At 39.2% G+C, this 27,919-nt stretch overlaps 1 protein-coding gene across 1 annotated transcript in view; it reads right to left on the bottom strand.

Annotated features, from left to right (window-relative positions):
- Positions 1-11,386: 11,386 nt before the first annotated feature.
- The window catches only part of stxbp1b (syntaxin binding protein 1b), a 35,312-nt gene continuing 18,779 nt past the window's right edge, over positions 11,387-27,919 (bottom strand). Inside the window, exons 9-20 of the mRNA XM_055161613.1 lie at positions 27,126-27,256; positions 26,289-26,396; positions 26,062-26,122; positions 25,743-25,808; positions 23,776-23,856; positions 22,380-22,518; positions 21,856-21,965; positions 20,441-20,542; positions 18,490-18,575; positions 18,256-18,413; positions 15,355-15,470; positions 11,387-11,552 (exon numbers count right to left, since the gene is read on the bottom strand). Coding sequence (XP_055017588.1) covers positions 15,361-15,470; positions 18,256-18,413; positions 18,490-18,575; positions 20,441-20,542; positions 21,856-21,965; positions 22,380-22,518; positions 23,776-23,856; positions 25,743-25,808; positions 26,062-26,122; positions 26,289-26,396; positions 27,126-27,256 — 1,152 coding nt within the window. The 3' untranslated portion in view covers positions 11,387-11,552; positions 15,355-15,360. The remainder of the gene's footprint in view (positions 11,553-15,354; positions 15,471-18,255; positions 18,414-18,489; positions 18,576-20,440; positions 20,543-21,855; positions 21,966-22,379; positions 22,519-23,775; positions 23,857-25,742; positions 25,809-26,061; positions 26,123-26,288; positions 26,397-27,125; positions 27,257-27,919) is intronic.

Below are 27,919 nucleotides of genomic sequence, written 5' to 3'. Positions count from 1 at the left end.
GTTAAGATGACTTCAATTAAGAAAGTTTTACCATGATTTGAGTAAATTTCAAGTAAAATTAACTGTCAGTTGAACAAGACTTTTTGTACTTAAAATATGAAAATACATCTTGCATCAAATACTTCTTAAAATAAGAAAAACAACAACTTTTTGCACTTAAAATAAGAAACAAAATTAAATGTTGCTTGATTTAAGAAAAACAAACTTATTCCATTGGTAGATCATTTTACTTGTCAAGTTGAATCTACTCAAATAGTAAAAAAAAAAAAAAAATAGTAAAATGTTCTTAATTTATGTTATTTTAACTTAAATAAATGTTGTTTTTTCCAGTGTTTGATAGACACTAAGCATTTTTATAGGCAAAAGGTAAAATCCACATTTTGAGGTTTTACTGGACAAATCTTTACAGAAATGTTGAGCCCACAACAGTTTTTCACTTCATCTAGAGATATATTACACATTTCATCATAAATTATACTTTTTGTGAAGCTCAAATACTATTTTAGGGTTAGAAAACTGTATTTTTCCATCCTTCTGAACAGAGAAGCAAAGTAAATAAGATTTGTACCTTGAAATTTCTAAATTGTCACTTTTTTTTTTTTTTGTTATCATGTCATAAAACAGTAACTCAGTTGGTAGAGCGTTTGTCCACTGGTTGCTGGCTCGAATCCCGCACTTGACATAAACATCATTGGTGGAGAGGTCAGATCCGCTGACCTACAGGTTGACTGGTGCCATACTAGCTCCCACAGATGAATGCTGTTGTTGTGTCCTTGGGCAAGACACTTAACTTAACAATGGATGTGTGGTTCCCTTGTTGTAAAGTGCTCTGAGTGCCTTTAAGGTGGAAAAGAGCCGTATAGAAATGTGACCATTTACCAAAACCATTAGTGTTTAGGTCTACTCGTCATTTAATCTATGGTTATGTTTACACTGAAACGTATCACCGTATCGGAAATGATTTGCTTCCAGACACGTCTTCTATCCACACAGCTTTGAGCATGTTTGTTTACATTTTACAGAAACGAAACTTAAAACCGCATGGCTCATTTACATAAACTGAGCACTCCAAAAACCACTCGCTATTGTGCACTGATGCAGTTCAGCTTCTGTCAGACTAAAGGACACGACTCAGTGGAATATATGTGTTCTTTCTGTGACAGAGGGGGGTTCTGCTGATGGTGAGTCTGTTCTGTGCTTCTATCACGTTGGAGATGGTTCATATTAAACTTTTCAAAGATTATACGTCTGCAGGTTATACGCACAGACCGTATATATGAAAGGACATATATTCTAGCCTCTTAGTGTTTTGGCGGTGAATTACTTCGCACTGCATAGACCTGCATCAGCGCATCGACGTTTTCAGGCGTCCACACGGTGCCGGATCAGATCAGTACTCAGATTAACTGGTGGGAACTGGCGGCACCAGATCGTTCCGTCTCTGGAGCTGTTTTCCATCGGATTAGTGTGGACGAACACTGCATCCACAACGAAAACGACTCAAATACATACTAGTGTGGACTGGGCCTATGTTAGTTTCATTTTGCTTCCATTTTCCTCCATTCCAGAATTTTGAACATTCTAATGACATAAGATTTGAAAAGGGTCTGTAAAAGCATGATAAATAAGCTTAATGTCATACTGCATAAATATTCTAAGCAAAACAATACCAATAATTTCCTTGGAGATAAGCAGGTATCTGTGACCAAAAAGTTACATCGTCCATTTTTAAAAGTGTCATTTGTGTCATTTTTTAAAACCCAGCTATTTTCTTGGACTTGCGTGTGAATGGGGTTTCCTTTGTCCGTGTAAATACCTCTGTTCTGTTTTGTTTTGTTTAATGATCATTGCCTAGTTACACATTGTACGATCCTTTTACTATTGATTCCTTTGTGTTTCTCCTATAACTGCGGCGCTCAGAGGATTACATCATTTTTCGTCAATACTTCTTTTTTTTTCCAAATTCTGTGTTTTATGATGGAAGATGCTGCTATTAGTCATGATTGATTTTTATAAACAAACTCCGCCACACACACATGCTACCAGTATGAAATGAAATACATAAACAAATACTTTTTTATGAATAAGTGCATCAATTTTGACATATTGTTTAGAAAACTGATGTGTTTACTAAAATGCAGATTGCTGAAATAACTTTTTGTTCCTTATTATTTCTATTCTGTGTCATTATATATTCATTTAAAGAGCTTTAAGTCATGTTATAATAATGTTACCTCCTCAAAAACATACCTGGAGTTGTGTTTTGTTTCATTTAAACATGTTTTTTCCACCTTGTGATGTCATCAAGTGGTAGTTTTCAAGTTAACAGTTACTTTTACATTTAGTTGATTAAAAATGGGTAATTCAAGAGCTGAAATTATCCAAATGATTCCAGCAAAGTTGGGACCAAGTCGTGGTTTTGCAAGTCTCAAGTCTTTGACCTCAAGTCCGAGTCAAGTCCCGAGTCACTGAGCTTCAACTTCAAGTCAAGTCCCAAGTCTTTCCCAAGTCCATTTTATCAAGTCCTCAAGTTCTAAAAATAGTGACTCAAGTCTGACTCCACGACTTGCATGTCCTGACCTCTGGATTTCAGTGAAGGTGTATGGAGTTTCAAAACACAATGGAGCACTTCCTGTACTAACGCATGACATCACAAAGTGGAGCAGAGTGTTTTCAGTTTGAGAGAAGTCAAATACAGGCAAGTCCAAGTCGAGTCTCGAGTCACTGGCCCATAAGTCTAAGTCAAGTCCAAGTCGTCTGTTTTGAGCTTCAAGTCATTTCAAGTCTTTAAACCAAAGATTGTTTGCAATTTATGACTTTTAAACGAAATTGTACGTTTAAAGTCACAGTATATTTATAGATGAGTATTCATAGAGTATAGAAGAGTTGTAGAAATGCAAATATTTACTTTTTAAATGTCTTGACAAGATCCTTAAAGTGAATCATTACAGTCAGAATAGAAAGAATTCAGGTTTTTAAAAGTTAAATAACAGTTATTTTATCATGTAGTTCTCTGTAGTTCCGTTTTACTGTCTTGTACTGTATATTACTGTAGTACATTGGAGGATACCATATCACAGTACTTCAGTTACTGTTGCCATAGTAACAAACAGAGAAGTGGGAGGGACATGTTCCAATTTGTTCCTTTAAAATTCAGCACCACATGTATGTATGTATGTATGATCTGAAAAGAGAAACGTATTTTCTAAAAACATATATTTTTGGGGGGGCATCAAGTCATTTCAAGTCACAGGGTTCAAGTCCAAGTCGAGTCCCAAGTCTTTGTCTGTTTTATCAAGCCAAGTCTCAAGTCCTAAAAATAGTGACTCAAGTCTGACTCGAGTCCAAGTCTCGACTTGCAAGTCCCCACAATCTGTGAACCATTAGTTTATTCATAAGAATAGTCAGAATAGAAAGATTTAAAAGTGCTTCTCAAGTCTTCTCAAGTCACAGGCCTTAAGTCCGAGTCAAGTCCCAAGTCATTCACCTTCAAGTCCAGGTCGAGTCCCAAGTCTTAGTCCATTTCATCAAGTCAAGTCTCAATAATGACTCAAGTCTGACTCGAGTCCAAGTCACGACTTGCATGTCCCCACCTCTGGATTTCAGTGAAGGTGTAGAGAGTTTAAAAACACAATGGAGCACTTCCTGTACTAACGCATGACCTCACACAGTATTTTCTGTTTGAGAGAAGAGCTCAGCCTTTTAAATACGCAGGATTTGTGTGTGTAAATGGTGAGTGAATGAAACAAAACACAACTCCGGGTCTGTTTGTGATGAGGAAACAACATTATAACATAGATCAGAAAACAGCGCAATGGGTCCTTTAACTCAATGTTTCCTTTTTATTCGTACATTTTTATAGCAATGCAGATTTTATCACTATAATTCACTTTTTTTCTTACCTCAAAACTCTTCAAGAAATTGTATCGTAAAAAAGCTGTACCATTGTCAACTGAATATCTAATTTCACGTGCAAACCTGAATGCTGCTAAAGGAGAGTTTCGCCAAAATCTGTACAAATACAAAAATATATACAAATACTATAAGTTCTACTATCTAACAATACTTTTACTCCCTTTAACTTTTGATTACGTCTGACTGCAGGTGGCGCTGTACATGTCTGGAGAGTATTTTGAGCTGGATCTGTTTAGTATCTTATATTTTTGTAAATGAATATAAATAAACGCCATATTTATTCCATAGATTATAACCAAGCAGAAATGACATGGACCTTGCCGGGAATTCTATAAAACACGTTGTAAATATTTGTTAAAAAAAACTTGTGAATGAGAAGTACTTAAAGGTATACAGAGTTTGTAAATAGCTGCACATAATTTATAGCAAAAATACATAGTTAGGTAATTACTTATAGCAATTGTAAATATTTAGACAGACGGATAGTTATAATAGTGATGTAACCTTTTGTGGATACTATACTGTGAAGATCAAATTTGTGTTTTTTTTTATTATTTTATTTAAATCTGCTGCGACAACCAATCACAGCCAGCTACTGTTAAACTCCCTGACTCTATAGTACTGTTTACTCTGTCACTGCTTTCACACAGTACCTCCCATAGATGACAAATAAAATATAATAATCATGTTCTGTGGTGTTTCTATTCTTATACTGAATGGGCTTCACAACCTGCTTGTCTCATGTCATGGAGATGTTACTGCATTGTTTACCAAAGACTGGGTCGCAACCCTCAGTGGTGGGTCACAAAAGATTTTTATTTTGACTTTTGGGTTGCTTTGTCACGATCTGCATGTAGGTCTGCAATGTACAGTTCTGACACATCAGAGAGTGAGTGACTATTTTGTTCCAGTCTTCGTGGAAAAAGTCTGACGTCGCAGCATTAGGATTCGTTCGCTTGATAGTAGGTGGGTACTTTTTTTATTTAACCAATCACTGCTGTTTGGTCGTGATGTATGTAATGCGTCAAATCCCATAGGTAGAAGGACAATAACATCTTTCCCCTTGATAAAATTCACCAAACATTCTCTTGGTTCCTGCTTTAAATCCTCGATCTTGGGAATCATTGCCAACACAGAATGTCTGTCTTCGTCTACCATCTCGACCGCTTTGTTTACTGTTGTGTTGTACCACAAAAGGGAACCCAGACAGATGCTTGAGTTTGACGTCATGGCTTCACAGCTCTTCTCTGATTGGCCGGTGTGTGGTCTACAACTTCCAGGGTTCTTGCAAACCGTCCAGTGTATTCTGATTCCTGACCTAGTCACTGGAGAGAAATGAAATTGAGCGGAGACACTAGGTGGCACCAGCTTGGCTAGGTTCCATTGAATGTTGAAAAGAAAAATAAATGGGCTACGTTTAATGTCCAAATAGGCGACTTATGGATTCTTTTAAAGGGATAGTTTGTGTTTTTTGACATGAATCTGCATGGCATCCCCTTCAGCAGTGTCGTGCATCCACACTGACTTACCCCCGACAGCGTCTGGTGAGGCGAGATACTGGCCGGTTTTGGTGCTGACAAAAGTAGTCCAGCAAGTTGGCTGGGGACAGTAAAATAAAGTGTTTTTCTTCTCAAAACAATATGTGTTCAAAAGAGTGATATATTTGCATCACAAAACCTTCATCCTCAAAAAAGTCAGACCTCATAATCGCTTGGCGCTATTTTCTCTCCGTTTCTCTACTGACCAAAACCGGCCAGTATCTGGGTTCACCGGACACTGTCAGGGGTAAGTCAGCGTGGATGCACAACACTGCTGACAGGGATGCCATACAGATTCATGTCAAAAAACCCAATCTATCCCTTTAATGCTGGTTCAATGACTGTTTTTCATTGTTTAAAACTTGAGTAATACTAATTGTTCAGAGAGACACGATCACTCAGTCAACAAGGTCTGTGAGTTTTACAATGTGGGTTCCAGCAAAAAAGTTGAGGAAACACGGTGTTAGTGCATGCTTTACGGAATGTTCCAGCGTATGGGAGTGAGTGATCAAAGCTGCTTGTTGATGCTAGATCTCGTCAGATCTCAGAAGCTCGCTGGGAATACTTGACGCCACAGTGGGGCTCCAGTGGAAAACTGTTATTGTGTCCTTAGGCAAAAAACACTTTTCCTATATTGCCTAGTATAAATGTGGCGTGGGATTGTTGGTGCTGGTCGAAGGGGTTGATGGCGCATATTGATTGAACGTGCTGTATAAACCCATCCATCCATTTTCTTCTGTTTATCAGGGGTCGGGTCGCAGGGGCAGCAGTCTAAGCAGGGACTCCCAGACTGAGTCCCAGACTGTGTAAGACTAAGGCATTATTATTTAATTTTTATTATTAGCATTTATTTAAGAACAATAAGACAAGCAGGTGATGGACCCTCTACTTGAAACATTACTGTGCACATTTAAGATTGAAAGTAGCAGATTTAATTGCTGAATAAATTGAGTATTAAGCACACAGCTTTACATTGTTTTACACAGTATTTCATATTTCCAAGGATTTTAGGCTGCACGTGATCCTTCAAAACTGTTGCCTTACAGGAGAGAGTTGAGGACCTTTATGAAAACCAGGGCTATGTCTGTTGCCAAAATGCTCCACCTGAGTAATTTCATCAACTTAGTACTTCTAATAAACATGCCTCCTTTAGCTGTTCAGTATATGTAAGATGTCTGTTCACAGTGAATGCGTCTAATTATTAGGAAGTGCACATTAACATGTTAGGTATTATTTGTATTACTGTCACGTAAAGTTGTGAAAAGTACTTATAAACTCATTGTGGTGAATGTGTGTGTAGAATCCCTCGGTCGTCCAGGTAGAATCCAGGGCAAAGGAAATTCAATATGTCAACTGGACAAAGGTTTATGTACACTGCCGGTCAAAAGTTGTAGAACACCTTAATTTTACCAGTTATTTATTGCAGTTCATGTTGTGCAAGTCCAGTGAATAGTTTGAAATGGTACAAAGGTACGAACTGAACAGACAGAGGTTAAAAAAAGGTAAAAACAACACAATGAAACACAAGTCCAAGCTTTGCCAAAACTACCTCAGGAAAAAAGAACAAGCTTGAAAACATGGAGTGTCCAGTGAGACGAGTGGTGTTCAGCTGTTATATCTGCCAAAGGAGGACATTTTCATCAATCAAAAGTTTGTGGAGAAAAGTCAGGCCTTCGTTTTTTTTGGGGGGGGGTTTTTGCCTGACGAAGGTCTAGTGCCGAAACATTGCACGGTTTGTCCTAATAAATCTCGCAATTTGCAAGTAAGACTTTGTGTGGGCTGCTCCCTCTCCAACAAATCACCCATCTCAAGTAACTGAAGTGCAAAGTTCTCATTCTTTTATGAGTCAAAAGTTTAGAATAAGTTTTGGTCAACAGTAAACCGTAAAAAAAAAAAAAAAAAAATGGAAAAAGTGTGGTGTTCTAAAACTTTTGACTGGTACTGTAGGTTGAAAATGTTTCGCAGATCATCCAAGCTGCTTCTTCTGACCAGAACTGAAGAAGCAGCTCGGATGAAACAACTGCGAAACATTGCCAACTTAAATAAACGTTTGTCCAGTTGACACATTGATTTTCTCCTTTGCCATCGGGGTGAATAATTAGAATCTTCAGAATTCTTAAGGTAAATGAGAAAGAATTTTAGACCACTGCAAATCCTTTAAAATGATCCTGTTTTGTTTTTCAGGTTTTGGCCCAGTAAAAATCAGTCCCAGCTCTGTTTTTGCACACCACACACCACATGGTAACGCCGCACTACCTCGGGTTTTCTTGGAGGCTGCTGTCCTTCTTGGAGCGTCAGTGTTGCCTGGAAACCGCAACATTCAGAGGAGTTTTATGAATGGAGTCAGAATTAGACCGGAGCGCTCAGGCTTTTAGTGTTTTATGTACTTTTATCAGCGTGTGTTTTCAAGTACAGTAGATGGAGGGGAGCATGTGCTTCTGGGAATGCCATAAAACTCTCACTGAAAAGGGGAGATGCAGCACAAGTTGGTCCACTGGTTTCTCTTGTGCTCTGTTTTGTAACGTCCTAAATACTCCCAGAAGAGCAGGTAATGTACTGTAACAGATACACACAATCAGGACTGCCATAGTGGTAGTAATAGCAGTAGCAGAAGATGTAGTAGTAGTAGTAATAGTAGTTTATAGTAGCAGTAGTAGTGATAGTAGTAATAGTATAGCAGCAGCAGTAACAGTAGCAGTACTAATAGTATGTGTAGTACAGTGTAGTAGTAGTGTAGGGGTAAAGAGAGGGAGGGAGAGAGAGAGGGGGGAGGGAGAGTGAGAAACAGAGAGGTAAAGGGGGGGGGGGGGTAAAGAGAGGGATGAAGAGAGAGAGGGAGACAGAGGGGTAAAGAGAGGAAGGGAGGGAGAGAGCGAGAGAGAGGGAGAGGGAGCTAGAGGGGTAAAGAGAGGGAGGGGGGAGGGAGAGAGAGAGAGAGAGAGAGAGAGAGAGAGAGGGAGGGAGGAGAGAAGGAGATAAAGGGGCAAAGAGAGGGAGGGAGAGGGGGGAGAGGGAGAGAGAGGGTGGAGGGAGGGCAGTGGAGAGGGACGGAGGGAGAGAGAGAGGGAGGGAGAGAGACGCTGAGAGAGGGAGGGAGAGAGGGAGAGAGAGAGAGTCTGGAGGGAGAGAGAGACTGACAGAGAGAGGTAGGGAATGAGAGAGAGAGGGAGGGAGAGGGTGGAGGGAAGGGAGAGAGAGAGAGGCTGAGAGAAAGAAGGGGAGGGAGGGAGGGAGAGAAAGTGGGAGGGAGAGAGAGAGGGTGGAGGGAGGGGGAGAGAGGCTGAGAGAGAGAGAGAGGGAGAGCATGTACAGAGAGAGAGGAAGAGAGAGGGGGTAAAGAGAGGGAGAGAGGGAGAGAGAGAGAGAGAGACAGAGAGTTTAAGAGAGGGAGGGGGAGAGAGAGAAAACAAAAGGGAAGGAGGAAGAGAGAGAGAGAGAGAGAGAGAGAAGGAGGAAGGAAGTGAGGGGAGAAAAGAGAGGGTGTAGGGAGAAAGGGAAGGGAGGATGGGCGTGAGAGCGTGTAGGACACGTGAGGAAGGAGAGGAGGACAGGGGTGTAGAGTGAAAGAATGGGAGGGAGAGAAAGACAGTGTGAGAGGGGGTGTACAGAGAATGGGAAGAAGGGAGGGGGAGAGAGTTATATGTACAAATAAAACTTTATATTTGTACATTAGTAGTAGTAGTAGTAGTAGCAGCAGCGGCAAAGAAGCGAAAGAAAAAAGTATGCAGAAAGAAAGTGAGATAGAACAGAAAACAGTGAGAGAAACTGCAAAATACAGTATGCAGAAAGAGAGAGAATGCAGAGAGAGTTCTAGAAAGAGAGAGATGAAAGAACATGAGAGTATGCAAAGACAGAGAAAAGAAAGAGATGAGGAGAGGAGAGGTGAGGTGAGGAGAGGAGAGAAAGATGTGACTGGCCTTGAGCTTGTTCTGACTGGAACAGAAATAGAGGAAAGAGAGCAGTGTGAGGTGCTCAGGACACAATACACACACTTGCTGTTTTCTTCTTCTTCTTCTTCTTCTTCTTCTTCTTGCAGTAATTTTAATTTAGTTTGAAATCAGTGACAAATTTAAATCCTCAATGAAAGTGTCTACCTTTTACCTTTCGTTCAGCAGAGATCGGCAATTCCAGGGCTGAAATGATCCAAATGATTTAATGAAGGTTTTTGGAGTTTAAAAACACAGAGGAGCACAGAAGAATTCAGCCTTAATAAGCAGGGTTTGTGTGTTAAACATGTGTGAATGAAAACAAAACACAACTCCGGGTGTGTTTGTGATGAGGAAACAATATTATATATAAAGGTCAGAATATTGTCATTTTAAACACTGGTACAAATCTAAAAATTAATTATAGTAAACTCCAGAAACTAATAATAAGATAAAGCAGTGAATAAGATAGATAGACCGTTGTGTATTAAATTAAATTACGACTATGTGTAGTTTCAACTCTTTTTACAGTCTCCAAAGCACTGGACAAAAAGTGCCCCCTTGTGGCTAAATTCTGCTATTACATCTTCTCAGTGGAATAATTTACCCATGGGTGTTTTGCTCACATGCCCATTGAGAAGAAACAGGGTTTGAACCGGCAACCTGCAAATATCTGGAGTTATCTCACTGATATAATTAAGAGACAAATCCCAAATTGTGTTAAAGGTGCATTGTGTAACTTTTTGTTGGGGGTCCGTCACCTGTTTGTTACCATGGATATGTCACTGCTCTGCCTGGAATGTTCCACAGTATGACATTAAACAGCTCTCCTTTACATTTATTCAATTACATGAGGTTTTATAGCTCAAAAATACCTAGAAAAACAGGCATTCTGACTGTGAGCGGGGTTGCCTCTCCACAGATCTGACCTGTAACTTGGTCTGGTTGGTCTCTATGAAGATAGAAAGTTTTAATGCTGTACTGTGAAATATTCTACAAAGGTTATGCACCTTTAATAAACTTGTTATTAGATAGAAGTGCTCAAAGGTAGTGATAGAAGTAGTACAGTAGTAGCAGCAACAGTAGCAGTAGTAGTAGTAGTAGTAGTAGTAGTAGTAGTACATTAGCAGCAGCAGCAGCAGCAGCAGTAATAGAAGTAGTACAGTAATAGTAGGTAAAAAGTAGTCAAATATAACATAATGGTATTATTAATACCATTGTTAGTAATGGGTAGTAGTCACTTACATTTACTTTTTAGAGAAATTGTACTTTTCAGAGTACTTTTCCACCACCAAACTTTTACTTTACTTTTACTTGGGTAATATTTCTGTCGAAGTAAGTAGTTTTCCTAAATACTTTTTTTTTTATTTTTAAGTTCCTCTCATATTATTTTGAAGTAACTGAATTTTTACTTGAGTACAATTTTTGGCTACTCTACAAACCTTCACTTCAGTCACTACTCTACTAACTACTGAATGCCCACTGTATGAAGAAATTAATAAAAAAATTAAAAAATGAAATCCATACAATATTTGAAGCCACTTTATTTTCTTAAATTGTCATTTGTGGAAGAGCAGATTTGAAATAATACTGATTTCGTACACGTAGGTACACACATCAGAGAACTACAAAGCACAAAGTACACAACACGGTAAACTTCTACGGGCAAAACTATACAACTAACACTGCAAATTATTCTGACAATGAACCAGGAAGTAAATACCTATATATTTGTAAAAGATGTGAAGTGGCTGAGCTCCCGTAGCGCATAATAGTACCATAATCTTCAATCAAGACTACATTACCCACAATTCACCATTCACTCTCCTAAACAATACATACAATTGAAATAATAAATAAAGTAAATAAATAAATAGCCAGACAAAACAACACTCAATACGTTATGCAACCAATTTTTGAAAAAGTCATCACAAAAAAAAAAAAAAAAAAAAAAAAAAAAGAAAAAAAAAAAGCATTACCATCACTGTCAGTTCAGTTTTGCGTCATTTTAATCGCGCTAATAGATACATGTAAGTAGATTAGCATGACGTCTGTTTGTTGATATAAATACGCCGGGATGGTGGGTTGTAGCACTCATGGCCATTTTGGGTTGCCATCCGGTTGATTTGACTTTCTCCAGGTCTTTGAGAAGGCGAGATGGAGTAAACAAAACCTGAAAAACACAACCCATTTTGTATTAAACACCTGTTAGCATTAGCATTAGCATGTACATTGTTATTGTGTAGGGCCTTAGAAGTTAAGAGTAGATTTTTATGATTCATTATTGGGACATTCAGCGCCATACTGGTTCTATAAACAGTGTTGGGAAGGTTACTTTTAAAATGTATTCCCCTACAGATTACACATTACATACTCCAAATGTAGTTTGTAACCTAATCCATTAAATTACTTAAAATGAGTAATGTAATCTGAATACTTTGGATTACTTGATTTGCTGTAGAGTAACAAAGACCAGGATATTGTAACATAAGATGTTTTATCTGCTAAAAGAAAATGAAAAGCCCAGACTTTACTGAACCATATGAAAAATATTATTGATAGAAGAGGAGGAGACACTTCCACGCAGTATGATTTAGTCCTGTTAAATCCTGTTTTAGTCCTGGTTTAGACCTGTTTTAATCCTGGTTTAGTCCTGTTTTAGTCCTGGTTTAGACCTGGTTTAGACCTGTTTTAATCCTGGTTTAGTCCTGTTTTAGTCCTGGTTTTAGACCTGGTTTTAGACCTGGTTTAGACCTGGTTTAGATCTAGTTTAGTCCTGGTTTAGACCTGTTTTAGTCCTGTTTTAGTCCTGGTTTAGTCCTGTTTTAGTCCTGGTTTTAGACCTGGTTTAGACCTGGTTTAGATCTACTTTAGTCCTGATTTTGTCCTGGTTTAGACCTGGTTTAGTTTCCGGCAATGAGTGGAATTACCGAAAAAAAAAAAAAAAAAAGGCGGATATAGCCCAAAATGCGAAAACACAGGAAAATACCTCGTGTAATCCATTTATTTCAACAAAGTAATTGTAATCCAATTACCACTCACTGAAACTGTAACTGTAACTGAATACAGTTACTCATAATTTGTACTCTGATTACGTAACTCCGGTACATGTAATCTGTTACTCCCCAACACTGTCTATAAATGATTTCTCTGTGGCTTTAATAATAATTCACATTTAAACAGCCTAAAAACTTCATTCATATTTAGTTCAGTTCTATGACCACACACACAAATCCATTATGTTTGACCTGTGTGCGAATCATTGATGAGCAGTGCAAGGACAAATTTGCGCTAAACATAACTGTGCTTTTGTACGATGTAATTTGTATAAATGTCCACACCACAGCTGACAGTAAGGATTAGGACTGTTCTCATATTTCCTCTGGGGTTAGAAACTAGATCCAATATGTGATACTGTCATGAAAAAATGGGGGTAGGAAAAATTGAAAAAGTCATAGCGGGACAGTTTGGATGACCGGACGTCCCTGTAGACCTTTTTCACAACGGCCAGAAGTGCTGCGATACAGGATAAACATCACTTACGTTAATGCTTTTCTATGGCAAAATATCTGTGGAAATGTCTCGCGTATTTTCCACCAGCTTCATAAATCTGCCCCATCACCAAATCTTCATCCAACAAGGTCCACAAAGGACTAGGGGTGTGCAAAAATATTGAAATATCGATATATCGTATCATTTAATGTGATGATACAGTATTGATATTGTGTGCTGTCCATATATTGCCAAGAGTATTTTTTGGTATATTTTACTAAATCATTTTGTTACAGTGCTACAGTTTTGTTGCTTGTTCAGTGGAAGGAAACTCGTTTATGCGACACATTTGACATTTTCACTGTTTTGAGGATTAAAATGTTTGTGTTTCATATTCACTTTGCACAAGAAGTGGTTTAACAAAGACAGCCATGATTTAGCTTTTACTTTTTATTGAATCGTATCGAATCCATTTGAAATATATCGAATTGAAAGCTCACTGTATCGAGTTATGTATCGTATCGGCAAATTCTTAATGATACCAAGCCTTACAAAGGACATATTGTGTCCATGAAGAATTTATCCACAACTATCAAGGTAAGAAAGACCAAAACATAAAAGCGAACAACGATGACGCATTAGTAAACTACTCCTGAGCAAAACTAACATTATAGTCATGAATAAAACATAAGTAACGTGTGAACTCAGAATGATTCTACAATTAAAATTAAAAATAAAATCAGTTTCATGATGTAGATATTAGAATAGACAGACAGATTTGTGTAGTTTAAATGCTAAACATGTAATCTGTGAACATCTGTTGCATTCAAACTGCACAAATCTATTTATCTATGCTAATATCTACATCATGAAATCGATTTTTTATTTTAATTCTAGAATCAGTCTGAGTTCTCAAGTTACTTATTAACGAATTACTTATTACTTATGTTTTATTCATGACTATAATGTTAGTTTTGCTCAGGAGTAGTTCACTAATGTGTCGTCGTTGTTCGCCTTTACGTTTTGGTCTTTCTTACCTTAATAGTTGTGGATAAATTCTTCATGGACAGAATATGTCCTTTGTGGACTTTGTTGGATGAAGATTTGGTGATGGGATAGATTTATGAAACTGGTGGAAAATACGCAAGACATTTCCACAGATATTTTGCCACAGAAAAGCATTAAAGTAAGTGACGATTACCCTACATCGCGGCACTTCTGGCCATTGTGAAAAAGGTCTATTTACCCGGGACAGTCGCAGTTTTGAGCCATGACCCCTGTCTCAGCAGATTTATCCAAAACCAGTGATTTGTCCCAGTTTTATACAAGACATGTCCCTGGTGTCCCTATTTTTGACCAATCTGACACCTACAAACAGTAAAGAGAGGCATAAATTGTCATTTGTTGAGATAAACTACAGAAAAGCTGCTTAAATGTAGCTATACTCACTCACATGTTCATCATGAATCGGCCGAGTGCATAAAAATTTTCCTTAATTACACACTCATTTCACAGTTTTATTACAGGGGGTGTCCCAGTTTTTGATTTTTGAATAATGGATATGTGGAAGGAAGTGGAACTGGCCCAAAATATGTAAATGTATTTGGTCTGTTCAGAAATAATGTAATAAAAAAAATATACTTCCTTGATTACCCCTGATGACATCATATATGAAACAGGGAGAATCAGGTTACGACATTTACATTTTGCTCTCACCAGAGTGAAAAGACAGAGATGGAAACACACAGAGAGAGCACAGGAATAATCCATTTGTTGTGTGTGAACATAAGCCTGAATCCATCTCGATCCAATACCAGACTTCTATAAACTTGGATCAGCCTTTTATATTCATTCTGTTTTTGCTTTTTGGGTGGACACAAAGAAGAAATCATTCACCTGCCTACAAATACACACACATTACAAAAATATATGGAGTAGAAAGTACAGATACCTGTTCTCAAATGTAGTGAAGTAAAAGTAAAAAGTAAAAATAAAGTACAAATACCTAAAATATTTACTTAAATACTGTAATAAACATAACCACTGTTACAAAATCCTCCAACAAGCCAACTCAATTAAAGCTGCATTATGTAACTTTTTGGCTACGGGTCTGTCACCTGCTTGTTTCTATGGATATGTCATAGCTCTGCCTGGAATATTCCACAGTATGGCATTAAACAGATTTACCTTACATTTATTATGGTTTTATAGCTCAAAAATTCCTAGAAAAACAGGCATTCTGACTCTGAGCGGGGTCGCTTATCCACAGATCTGACCTGTAACTTGGTCTGTTTGGTCTCCATGAAGACAGAATGGTTTAATGCCATACTGAGAAACATTCCAGACAAAGCAAAGCAATAATGTCTCCATGGAGAAAACCTTGAACGTATGAGAACCATGACAGACAGTAGTAGTAGTAGGATTAGGTAGGTGACACAGACACACACATATGGGGACAGAAAACACACTTTAGCAGCATTTACTTGTATTCATTCTGCAGGCTGCTCCTCGGCGCCCTCTGGTGGAGCATTGGGGTCCAGGAAGTCAGGGTGCTGCAGCTCCTTCAGGTACTTGGGAGGAGTGAGGATGTGAGTGCCGCCTGCAAGAGACAAAAACTCTCAACAGTCAGCTTCACTGTGTGATATGGAACAAGTCTTTTATTCTAGTTGTTTTAGTAGTATTCTTATGGTCGTATGATGTTATGGTGGCATGTGCAATGGTCATAGTTACATTAAATTACAGTTGTAGAAGAGGGGAAGTACTTCTCAGTCTCAGACTCTCAGACTATTATTATTGTTAAGACAACTGAGAAGACTGAACACAAATGCCCCCAAAAAGAAAATCATATTTTACAGATTGCAAGCTGCAAGTAGTGAAATCTGCAGCCGAAAATGGTAATCGAACAGCAGAAAGAAAGTTTGGAGTGAGCGAGAAACTTGTGACACCGAGAAAGTAGGCCATGCGACTTTCCTGAAAGTCATTGGATGGATCGACAAAGCCTGGACTTCACTGACAACCGAAACCATCCTGTTGGGATTCAAAAAGGCTTGAATAATTCTAACTGGAACTGATGCTGAGTCTGACAACAGCTGCACAGAAGAGGAAGTAGTGCTCCGTTTACCTCCAGAGGTCACAGAGTTGTTCAGAAGTGACCCCGAGGATGAAGAATGGATTTAGTGATTTGGAGTGAGATGGAGAGTTTGGTGAACTTGTTCTGTTCTGTTGTTTATGTTATAGTTTATCTGAAGAACTGTTGTGACGTTAACAGTGTGTTGTTCTCTGCTCTATTCTTATTACTAGAACTTGACTTTCAACATGAAATGTTGGTTCCTGGTCTCTCATTTTATAAAATACATTTCCCCCAAAAACTGCGGCTTAAATATGTTTTTTTTATGTTTTTTTGGCTGGTGCAACTTATACTCCGGAGCGATTTATAGTCCGGAAAATACAGTATGTCAAATTGTAGGAGTAACAGCTGTAGTAGTACTTATAAAAAACATTGCATTTTTATCTTCACTGTGGTATCGTAATCAAGTATTGAGTGAATTCCTTAGTATCGTAATTCAGTATGAAATTTTACTATTGTGATAATTCTAATGTGAAATAATTGGGATTTTTAATAAAGTTTTTTTTTCCTCATCCAGTATTGAAGCCCACAAAATGATATGACAGGGGTATGTGTGGAGCTGACTTTGCAAATTTACATTTTCTGCCTCCAAAAACAACATCAGTTTAATAAAAGTGCTCAGAAGGGGAAGTGCAGAGTCAGCTCACCCTGGCATCATAAAAAGCCCATTTACAAAACAACATATCCGCACTGTTTAAACTCAACTCTGATTTAACCCTGATACTGGCACGTTAGCAAATCCTGTCTTAATCGTTATAAAGTTGTGATGAAACACATGCAGGCCTTCTTCACTCCCTTTCTTTACTCTCTTTTTCTCTCTTTCTCTCTCAGGGTCATTCTCCAGGTCTTTAGTGTGTAATATTTCAGTCCAAAAAGCATGTGCAGTGGAAGCATTTTTGAGTTGCAAGTATGACTTAGTTTAAAAATAATTCTTTCTGTGCAGCGCTAAATATTCTCATAAAAGTCACAGTTGAACATTACAGGACATGGAGTACTGCTGTGTTCCAGACCACCGGGAGGTTGATTTGTTCACGCCATAACAATGTTACGAGTTCTCACTTGAGTGCATTTCTGCTATGTTAATTTGTCAACAACATGGCTCATGTTAAAACCATAGACTGTATATAAATGGACACAGACATTCTAAACAGGAAGTGAGTCATGGCAGTGCTTCCGGCTCCATCGACTTTATATCACTCCATTTCTCTCTATTGAAAAACTGTCACATCTCTTGTTGTAACTGCTGCTGGCAGACTTGTCATTTTTGTATTAAAATGTTTGTATTAACCCACTCTAAATGATCTTGGGGTTTTTTATCACTACATTTTGTCTGTGAAGTTATGAACATTCATAACAAACCAATGAGCTGCCCTCTTTCACTGAGGTTGCTCCCACAACAATTTGATTGAACAGCATTGCCCACTCCCTGCTAAACTAACAGCCCGGGCAGGAAGGGGCGTTGCTTTCAACACCCTCGCTACCAAGCCCCAGGGTTTCAAAATGGCTGCCCATTCAAGTCAATGGGCCAAGCTCAATGGCGAATGATTCCAGATTAGTCTTTAGCCCGGCTAGGTACTGCTGTGGGCCGATTGAGCAGGCGCAGTAGTGCTCTTTTCTCCTGCGGGCACACATGAATGCATGTGAGTGCACACACGGAGCGCGGGCTTGTGTATCATGTGATCGCTTTGACCAATCAGAGTGAGAGGAGCTAGAGCGGAGCAGAGCAGAACCTTGCTGGACCTAATGATTATAGTGTTTTTTTAAGACAACTGAAGGATTTTGATCTGAGAAAAAGTTTATGTTCATGAAAGTTGGAGGTACCCTGTCAGCTGAACATGAGCAGTTTATGATTACATTGTGCTCTGTGAGAAAAATCCTCTCTGAGCCCAGGGGATTTTTTCACTGTAGTACTGGTGAGTGTCACTACGTCAACTGGAGTTATTTTAATAGATCCATGCTCGCTACTGATAGGGTTTTGGTCCCTTTGGTACTAGCGGTTGGAATTCCTGATATGGAACTCCAAATTCACTGCTATAGCTGCAAGTCTCAATGAGCTTCATTTGGCTGGAACCAAACAGGGGACATCACACTCACTTAGTGCACTTCTATATACAGCCTGTGGTTAAAACCTAGCCTATAGAAACATTATTGTTACACAAATGTTCCTTCATATCACTAACAGTATGGTAGAGTTAGATGAGAGGACACATGTATTACTAGCCCCCTTGAATAAAACCACCACTGCACTTGAACTCACCGATGAGTGCCTCCCACTTGCCGTTGGCCTGGGTGACCTCGTACACACAGCGCATCTCACTGTAGGTCACTCCTCCAATGATGAACACTATGATCCGGGGGCCCGTCTTTATCTCTGTGGGGCCCCGGTTCTTGTGCCAGTTGCCGTAGCGAGCGCTGCTGCAAGATTACATAATACAATTCATTAAAATGCAAAAATAAAAGTCAACAAGAGCTAAATGAAAATATTGTATACCTCGAAGGAGCGCTAGCTTTGGATGATACTTGTCTCTGGGAAATGTATGGGTACAGCTTAGAGTCAAGTTTGTCCTCAATGGCGTCCTGCAATTGACAAAAAATATGAACATGTGTATATGGAAGGTCCTGTGGTGAGCTTTAAACCATGTTAGAATGTTGTTACATCATCAACAACATAACATACCTGGAGTAAATCTGCAGTGTGTGTGTGTTAAACATGTGTGAATGAAACAAAACACAGCTCCAGGGTGTTTTTGATGAGTAAACAACATGACAACATAAATGAGAAATGAGCGTAACATGGGCCCTTTAAAGTAAAATGCAATTATGTAAAAAACGTTTGTAAAATGACACACCAAGAATACTAAAAAAGAGCACATCATTTTTGTTCTTCAGTCCAGTACTGAGCTCCTGAAAATGTAATCAAAGTTTGGTCATTTTTATTCTTGCAGCCAACAGAAAGTAATTGAATTTCTACCCCCTGGACAAAAATAATGTAAGGTAGAATGAAATGTTTTCAGTGTTACAAAAGTCAACTTTATGAAATACATAAAATAAAAGCTGCCATTGAAATTGTTGACACACATATATAATAGTATGTATCGGTTTTACAGACAAATGGAAGGGGAGCAGAATTTTGGAAAAGAAAATGTATTATTTCATATCATGGTTCAATTCAGAATGCCCACAATTCTAAACACATTCAGAAGTAGAAGAATTTGAGAGGAGGAGGAAATATGAACACTACTACTCTAATATAAGAATCCCACACATTCAGGTTCCCATGTTTGTAGAGCCACGTCCAAAATAACTGAAGCCTTGTTCAATGTTCAAAATTTTGCAAAATGGAGTAATTATGCTTCTCCAGAGTTTACGTGCTCCTCAGCCTTTCATTGTCTCCTTCACTCTCCTCATCCTCTCATTCTCCCCTTCAGTCTCCTCATTCTCTTATTGCCCCTTTGTCTCCTTCACTCTCTTCATCCTCTCGTCGTCCCCTTTCTCTCTCCGTCTCTCTCCTAATCATGTCATCATCCTCTTCATGCTCATCCTTTCATCGTCCTCATCATCTCATCGTCCCCTTCACTCTCCTCATCCTCTCGTGCCATTTCACTCTTCATCCTGTCATCGTCCCCTTCACTCTCCTCATCCTCTCGTCCATTTCACTCTCTTCATCCTCTCATTGTCTCATCTTCTCATCGTCCCCTTCTCTCTTCATCCTCTCATCATTCCCTTCACTCTCCTCATCCTCTCGTCCATTTCACTCTCTTCATCCTCTCATTGTCTCATCTTCTCATCGTCCCCTTCTCTCTTCATCCTCATCCTGTCATCGTCCCCTTCACTCTCCTTCATCCTCTCATCGTCCCCTTCACTCTCCTCATCCTCTCATCGTCCCCTTCACCCTCCTCATCTTCTCATTCTCCCCTTCAGTCTTCTCATCCTCCTATCGTCCTCTTCACTCTCTTCATCCTCTCATCGTCCCCTTCACGCCCCTTCACTCCCCTCATCTTTTCAATGTCCCCTTCGCTCTACTCATCCTCTCATCGTCCCCTTCACTCTCCTTCACTTTCATCATTATCTCATCGTCCCCTTCACTCTCCTCATCCTCTCGTCCATTTCACTCTTCATCCTCTCATCATTCCCTTCACTCTCCTCATCCTCTCGTCCATTTCACTCTCCTCATCCTTCTCATCTCCCCTCTCTCCTCATCCTCTCATCTCGTCCCTTCACTCTCTCCTCATCCTCTCATCGTCCCCTTCTCTCTCCTTCACTCTCCTCATCTGTCCCCTTCCCTCTCCTCACCCTCTCATCGCCCCCTTCACTCTCCTTCACTCTCTTCATCCCCTCATTCAATAAAACTACAGGTTGAATTAGTATTTGTTTGTGATTCGTTATAATTCGTACCATAAAATAATAATAACACACACATAAGATGATGAGTGCAGTGTTACCTCAATAATATCCTTGACGTAGGGGGTCCACCTGGAGAGCTGGTACGTCTGCTCGCTGATCCTCTCCTTGCGGTCGGGTTTTTTGGCTTTCTTCACTGGGCCCTGAAGAGAAGGGACATAGGTTATTCTTCAGATCAGGGTTAGTATTGGCCAGTTTGTGTTTAGTTTTAGGCAACATTTAGTACCTGGTTCTTTTTAGTTTTAGTCTAGTTTTAGTCGATGCAAGTGTTAAGTCAATTTAGAAACTGTTATGAGCTTTAAGCCATGTTTCAACTATTTAAGAGAGGAAGATGAGTGCTTCAGTGGGTCAGTTAAAGTCACTTAAAGATGTTAAAAAGAAAAAATCAGAGGCAATCTGAGAGCATTAAAAGCCCTTTAATACATGAAACGGGACTTTTTCATGTTATAACTATGTTCCGTCATGCTTTGCTTAGTCTGAAGTGTATTTCAGTTGATTCTTGCATATCTGAGTAATCCTTATACTGCACGTTCAAGGCTTGAGTGCTCATAAAATTCACTATGATACATTTTATGATATTGCTTCATGGTAGAGGTCTGCCCTCAGCACCCGCATTGTGCAGTCCCGCTCCTGCTCGCGCCCGCAAATAATTACAATTTTCAGTCCCGCTCAAGACCGCATCTGTGATACGTCGTCCCGCTCCCGCCCGCAAGTCCTGCTAGATGGGGACGTTCGCTTTCTTAAGTTCTATCAAACATGGAGAAGCGGAAAGGAGTTGTAGAAAATGTGCGTGAGATTAGACCAAATCTGCAAATTTAGGCTGCTTAAAATGTTTTTATTAATGCAAAATAAAATATCCAGCAAAAATTATGTATGATAGGCATACATGAATCATTTGTATATTTTACTTCACATTTATATTTAGTTTGCAGGACTGCAGTTGTGCAGCCGCGTTGTGCAGTCCCACTCCAGTCCGCGCCCGCAATGAGCTTTCAAAATGTGTCTCACACCACACTGTTTTGCGTTGGGTCCCGCGGGTGCAGGGCTCTACTTCATGGGACATGTAGTGTTCCCTGGAGATTGAATTTGCTTATGATCTGTGATGGAGACATTGCATTTTTGTGCTGTTCCGGCCCCACACTGCCAGCTCAGTTCCTTGTTATCTTGGTCATCAGAGGTATAATACTCCCCGCAACTCATAGGCAGACTCATGTCTCTTGAAACTTGGATCTACTCTCTACTTTTCTTTCCTTCATTTATGTTTATATTTTTGAAATCCCTCAGTCGTCCAGGTAGGATCCATCGCAAAGGAGAAATTCAATTCTGTCAACTGGACAAAAGTTTGGGGACTTTATTATTCAACAAAAACATCAGAACTTTTAGTCAATTCACATATCAACTTTAAGTAATATTTTCTGGGGGAATGTCGAGTCCATAAGCCTGAGTTTGTGGTCACCTCGGACACGACTGGCACTCCCATATGGGCCATGTTGGAGATGATGTCACTGTCCTCTGGGGGGATGTTGGCGTGTTGGAGCAGCTTACACAGGTTCTCCTCGGTCACTCCTGACAAAGAAAGCAGATTTGAGGCCATAGATAGATATTTTATTGATCCTGAAGGAAAGTTCGACCGCATAGAAACAAATATACCAACAGAGAAAAGATTTTCAAAGTTAGCCGTCCAACCTCTTGATCCATCCATGTTTGTATATTTAGAAGACATATGCATGAAAGTAACACTGAACATTTGAAAGTGTGTGGAGTTTAAAAAGACAGTAGAGCACTTCCTGTATTAACATATGACATCACAAGGTGGAACAAAATGTGTTTTTTGTTTCAGTGAGGAACACAGTATAAAATATGCAAGTTTTATGCATTGTGTGAATGAAACAAAACACAACTCCGGTTATGTTTTGATGAGAAAATAGTATAATGTAGGACCTTTAACAGATTGTGTACATAATGTCATATAGTTCTGACCGTTCTTGAGGAAGATGTAGAGAAGGATGATTCTGATCTTGTCCATCACAGTCACGTTACTGTCCAGGAGAATGGGCACGATGAGACGCATGGGGTCTTTAATCTTCTCGCCCTCTGCATCTGTGCCCATCGCCAGGTCCTACACAAAAGAAAGAACAAGAATAGAATTGAAAAATATGTAAATGCCTAAATCAGTATTTCCTAATGAATTTTAAAATATTGCAAATTTAAAGGGCTCAGTTACCGTATTTTCTGGGCTATTAGGCGCTCTGGATTATACACTGTCATTGAATGGTCTATTTTCAAACTTTTTTCACAAATAAACCGCACTGGACTTTAAACGAAACACAGCAGTTCGATGGATCAGTGGGACTTTGTTTGTTGTGTTCACGTTGATTCTGGGCTTTGTTCAGTTGTGGCGTGTAGGGAGGGTGCTGTCTGGGATCGCTGGATTGTCGGCCTGTTCGCAGTGACTCAGTTGTTCAGTTGTGGCTAGAAGTGGCACATTGCACTCGCTTTTTCGGTTCGTTCCTCCGTTCCATTCCTCGTCGGCGTGGAGTGATGAGTGTGGCTGCGGGTGTGTTTCGCTGTGCGGTCGCTGTCTGCTCCGTGCCTGTTTGCATGCGCTGCGGCTTTGTAGTTTACTGAAGTCGTGCTGGGACACCCGAGTGGATTCGTGTATAAGGCGCTCTGGCTTGTGGGGCGCGCACTCATTTTTTGATGGGGTTGGAGGCTTAAGAGCTCGTCTAATAGCCCGGAAAGTACGGTACACTATTTTCTGATCTATGTTATAATGTTGTTTCCTCATCACAAACAGACATTTAGTTGTCTTAACAGAAAATTACCCTTACTGAAGAATGTAAGAAAGGGCAAGGTACAAACCCGAGCCACTCCGACTAAATGTATTAAAAGTGGGACGCCAACTATATACTTTATAGTAGATTTGTATATTTTATTATGTACTTGTACTTGAGTTCTGATTTAATTGTATAAAATTATGCAAAATTGACTCTTGTGAGCTTTAAGCCATGTTGGACTGATATTACATAACTGGAGTTGTGGTTTGTTTTATTCACACATTTCACACAAACCCTGTATATTTAGGCTGAGTTCTTCTCTTAAACTGAAAACACTCTGCTCCACCTTGTGATGTCATGTGGTAATACAGGAAGTGCTTCATTGTGTTTTTAAACTCCATACACCTTCACTAGAATCATTCGGATCATTTCAGTCCTGGAATTGCCGATTTCTTCTGAACTTAAAAGGTCGCAGTTAACTTGAAAACTACAGCTTCGTGACATCATAAGGTGGAACAGAGCATGTAGACAGACTAATAGTAAAGGGTTACTCAAACAGTTTTGTGTAATATAGGACCTTTACCAGAAAAGCTCCTCACCTGTTCGACCCTGCAGAGTTTGTCCACTGTGCCTTGGTAGCGGTTCATACAATCCTCAGCCAGATGCAGGTGGGTGGAATACTGACACAGAAAATATCAAAGCAAAACATTTAGTACACCATTTCTTCATTTTGTTAGACCTGGCGCAATAAATACTACATAAATACTTATTGTTCAATATATGAAAGTTTTCTGGGGTCAGTATTTATCCTGTGTACAGTTTCTTTGCAAAAGTGGGACATGTTTTTGTAATTTTTTGGCTAGACAATAAGATTTAAGCCATGAAAGTTGAACTCATTACATTAATTTCTATGACTCATTACAAACCAAAGTACCAAAGTGTTTCATTCTGATTACTTAGCTCATTATATTTTAACAATATTATAAATTTAGAATAGTTTTTGAGGTTTAAATCTGCTCTTGGGTTTTTGCGTCAGTGGTATAAATTTTAGTATTATTGTTTATCGTCTATATTTATCTCCACATTTGTTATTGTGAAAGTATGTTTTTGTTTTTTTTTTTGGGGGGGGGTCACTTTAAAGGTGCACTATGTAACTTTTTGGTTGGGGGTCCTTCACTTGTTTCTTTAGATATGTCAGTCTTTCCAAGACATTTAACAACTTTAACTTTAACTTTAACAACCATACATTTATTCTAGGGCTGAGCAAATATAAAAAATCTTAATCACATTAATTGCATGAGTTCCTGTGATTAAATGCATGTTATACGCAAAACCAATTAATGAATTCAAAAGTAGTGTATAGAGCATTTTTATTGAAAGTGTAAACGGAAGGGCCACATCTATTGAGCAAACAGCATTTCTTTCTACAGGAGCAGGGCACTAGTCTGTAAAGTCCATGTTTATATTTCTTCCTCTGGAGAATCTTACTCAAAAAAAGAACCTCTGAATTGGTTCAGTCTGTCCATTCCTAGAACTTTTTTTTTTTACTTTTCTGAATAAAAGCAAGTTGTTAAAGCATACAAGAATATTATTAATATTATTAAGAATGTGATCGATGGCACTGGCTTCTCGCTGAAGAAAAGTGAGACCAGGGGTAGGTGGTGTGGTTGGTGGTGGTAATATGTTGCATCTCACGTGGTCGGCCGAAGCCTCGCACCACCTGTATCATAGAATAATTTGCCTGCATCAACAGAGTGTGTTGTATTCAGGTGATATTTCAGACTAGTGAAACTCTGGTGATAAGACAATTCAGTGTTGCAGTGTTAGAAATGACTTTGGCTGTGTCGACTGCACTGTCTGGAAGAACTTTAAAATGAAAGAGCTCATGTAAAAAAGTTCCTCACTCTTCTCCATGTTTGTTTAGCCTGCTTTCTTTCTCTCTGTTTTCTGTGAGCGCTGCAGCACTAAGCGACATTCCAGGCTTGCTCACGATGGACTTTTTAAAAATAAATCCAGTGAGCAACAGACATTTACAAGAAAAAAAAAAAAAAATTAAATTAAATAAAGGCGAGTTAAGGGGAAAAAAAATATGGTCAACAATAATGAATTAATTAGTTAAAAAATTAACAAAATTATGCATTAACATATCCGGGCCCTAATTTATTCAATTACAGGTGGTTTTACAGCTCCAGTACAGTTTTGCCCGACGAAGGCCTAGTGCCGAAACGTTGCACAGTTTGTCCTAACAAATCGCACAATTTGCAAGTAAGACGGTGTGCGGGATTTTTCTCCATGTTCATGGGATGCTCCCTCTCCTCCAATGCACCCATCACCCAAGTAACTGATGTGCGAAGTTCGTCGTGTCGTAGGTTTTACAGCTCCAAAAGAAAAAAAATAAATAAATAAAAAAAAAAAAATCTGAATCTTTCCAGAAAAAGCAAGAACATTTCCATAGAGAAAAGCATTTGATGGACCCTTCACCAGAAAAGTTACACAATGTATGTACACCTTTAAACAATTTCTTATGTTACATTGTATTTGTAGTAAAGTAAGTAGCCATAAGTACCTTACTGAGTTCTTTCTGGTACTGGGGCATCTTCTTGAGCATCTGAGACAGCTCCTTCATCGTGGTCTGAAAAACAAAGAATTTACCTGATTACATTATATATTTTTATTATATTCCACTATTTTCTGATCTATATTATAATGTTGTTTCCTCATCAGAAACAGACCTGGAGTTGTGTTTTGTTTCATTCAACTCCAGATATGTTTTTGAGGAGGTAATAACATTATAACATGACTAAAAGCTCAAGAGTAAATTTTGCGTCATAAACGACCTAAACAAAAGTGCAGTGTTTTATTTTGAGATTTGAATTGTTACAAACCTTCTCTCCAGTCTTCATCTTTTTGCTGGCTGAGAACTCTTTGAGCGATCGCGTCACCGCCCTGTCAATCAAAAGAACTAATTACTGTTAATGTGGTGACAATTATGCTTTTATTACGAGACTAATGTGCATCCTTAACTAAACAGATAAACAAACTGAGTCACGGTGATGCTTTTATATATAAATGTATGTGTATGTGTATGGGATATGAATTCTGTTGTACTGACGTGGAGACCTCTGCGATGTGCTTGTGTCTCAGGCTCAGCCACAGGTCGTCGTCCTCGTCCAGCAGCACCTCTTTGGTCCTGGTTTCTCCCATCCCACTGGTCTCAAAACTGACAGCAAATACACACTGTTATTCTGCGTGTTTGGAGTTATGAATACAACAGCAACAGAAGAAGAAGAAGAAGAAGAAGAAAGTGAGAAAAAGGGAGGGCGATGTTGACATAAAAACTACAGTATTTATATGTTTGGGATCAATTTTAGTTTGTTAAGAATGATTCAGGCTTAGTATATCCTGAATTAAGGTGTTAGGAGTTATAAAGCAAGCCTGAATCACTTTACAAAAAAAATACTGATAAAAAAAAAAAAAAAAAAGCTTATTTGATCATTATGAATTAAGTCTTCATTCATGCTTTACTAGTGCTGATTTAAAGGTCCACTATGTAACTTTATGGTTGAGGGTCCATCACCTGTTTCTATGGATATGTTATTAATGTGTCTGCAATGTTCCACAGTGTGACATTAAACAACTCTACCTTATATTTATTCAATTACAGGTGGTTTTATAGCTCAAAAATACCTAGAAAAACAGGCAGTGATCAGGGTTGCCTCTCCATAGATGTGACCTGTAAGTTGGTCTGGTTTGGTCTCCAGGAAGATAGAAAGGTTTACTACAATACTGTGAAACATTCCAGATAAAGTAAAAACATCTCCATGGAGAAAAGCATTAGACAGACCCTCCACCAGAAAAGTTACACAATGCATCTTAAAGTGAGAAAGTGTTGTTATTATGATAAGTGCTACTGTATATTCTACTCTGTACAGTAGAGTGTGTGAGTTACCTGTAGACGTCGTTCTCGATGCCCAGCAGGTCGTAGGCCATGGCCTGTAGAGTGAGCTCATGGAGCACAGGAGACACGGGGTCAAAGCCTCGGTCCAGAATGATCAGCTGAGACCTGGATTTATCTGGACCCTGACACAGACAAATGCGGTTGGCTTCAGCACCATGGACAGCTCACATACACGGACACATACACATACACCTACACACTCCCATACACATACACATACACAGACACATACACAGACACATACACAGACACATACACAGACACAGACACACCATGGATCTATTAAAATAACTGGATAGGGTGCTGCTGCTTGTAGCTGCCTCAAGTTGACGTATTGACACTCACTGGTACTACAGCGGAAAAAAATCACCTCTCATAGAGTGCAATGTAATCACAGACTGCTTGTGTTCGGCTGACAGGGACCTACAACTTTCAAAAATGTCAGATTTGTAGCGATATTTTACCTATTTTTAGATCATAAACTTTTTCTCCACTCAAAATCCTTCGCTCTGCTTCGCTCTAGCTCTTCTCGCTCCGATTGGTTAAAGTGATCACATGATACATGAGCCAGCGTTCTGTGCGTGTGTCCGTGCGCTCGCGTGCATTTGCGTGTGCCTGCGGGAGCACTACTGCACATGCCCGGTCGGCCCAGAGCCACCAAAAGTACCTCGCTGGGACTAAACGCTAATCTTGGCCCATTGACTTGAATGGGTGGCCAGTTTGTAACTCCAGGGCTTGATACACACATACACACACACGCCATTCACTCACTCCATAAACATGAC

The sequence above is a fragment of the Boleophthalmus pectinirostris genome, unplaced genomic scaffold (genome assembly GCF_026225935.1).
Source record: "Boleophthalmus pectinirostris isolate CB_2022bp ecotype Guang Dong unplaced genomic scaffold, ASM2622593v1 HiC_scaffold_4, whole genome shotgun sequence".
In the NCBI taxonomy this organism is placed as follows: Eukaryota; Metazoa; Chordata; class Actinopteri; order Gobiiformes; family Gobiidae; genus Boleophthalmus; species Boleophthalmus pectinirostris.
This window is presented reverse-complemented; position numbering and strand designations above follow the sequence as displayed.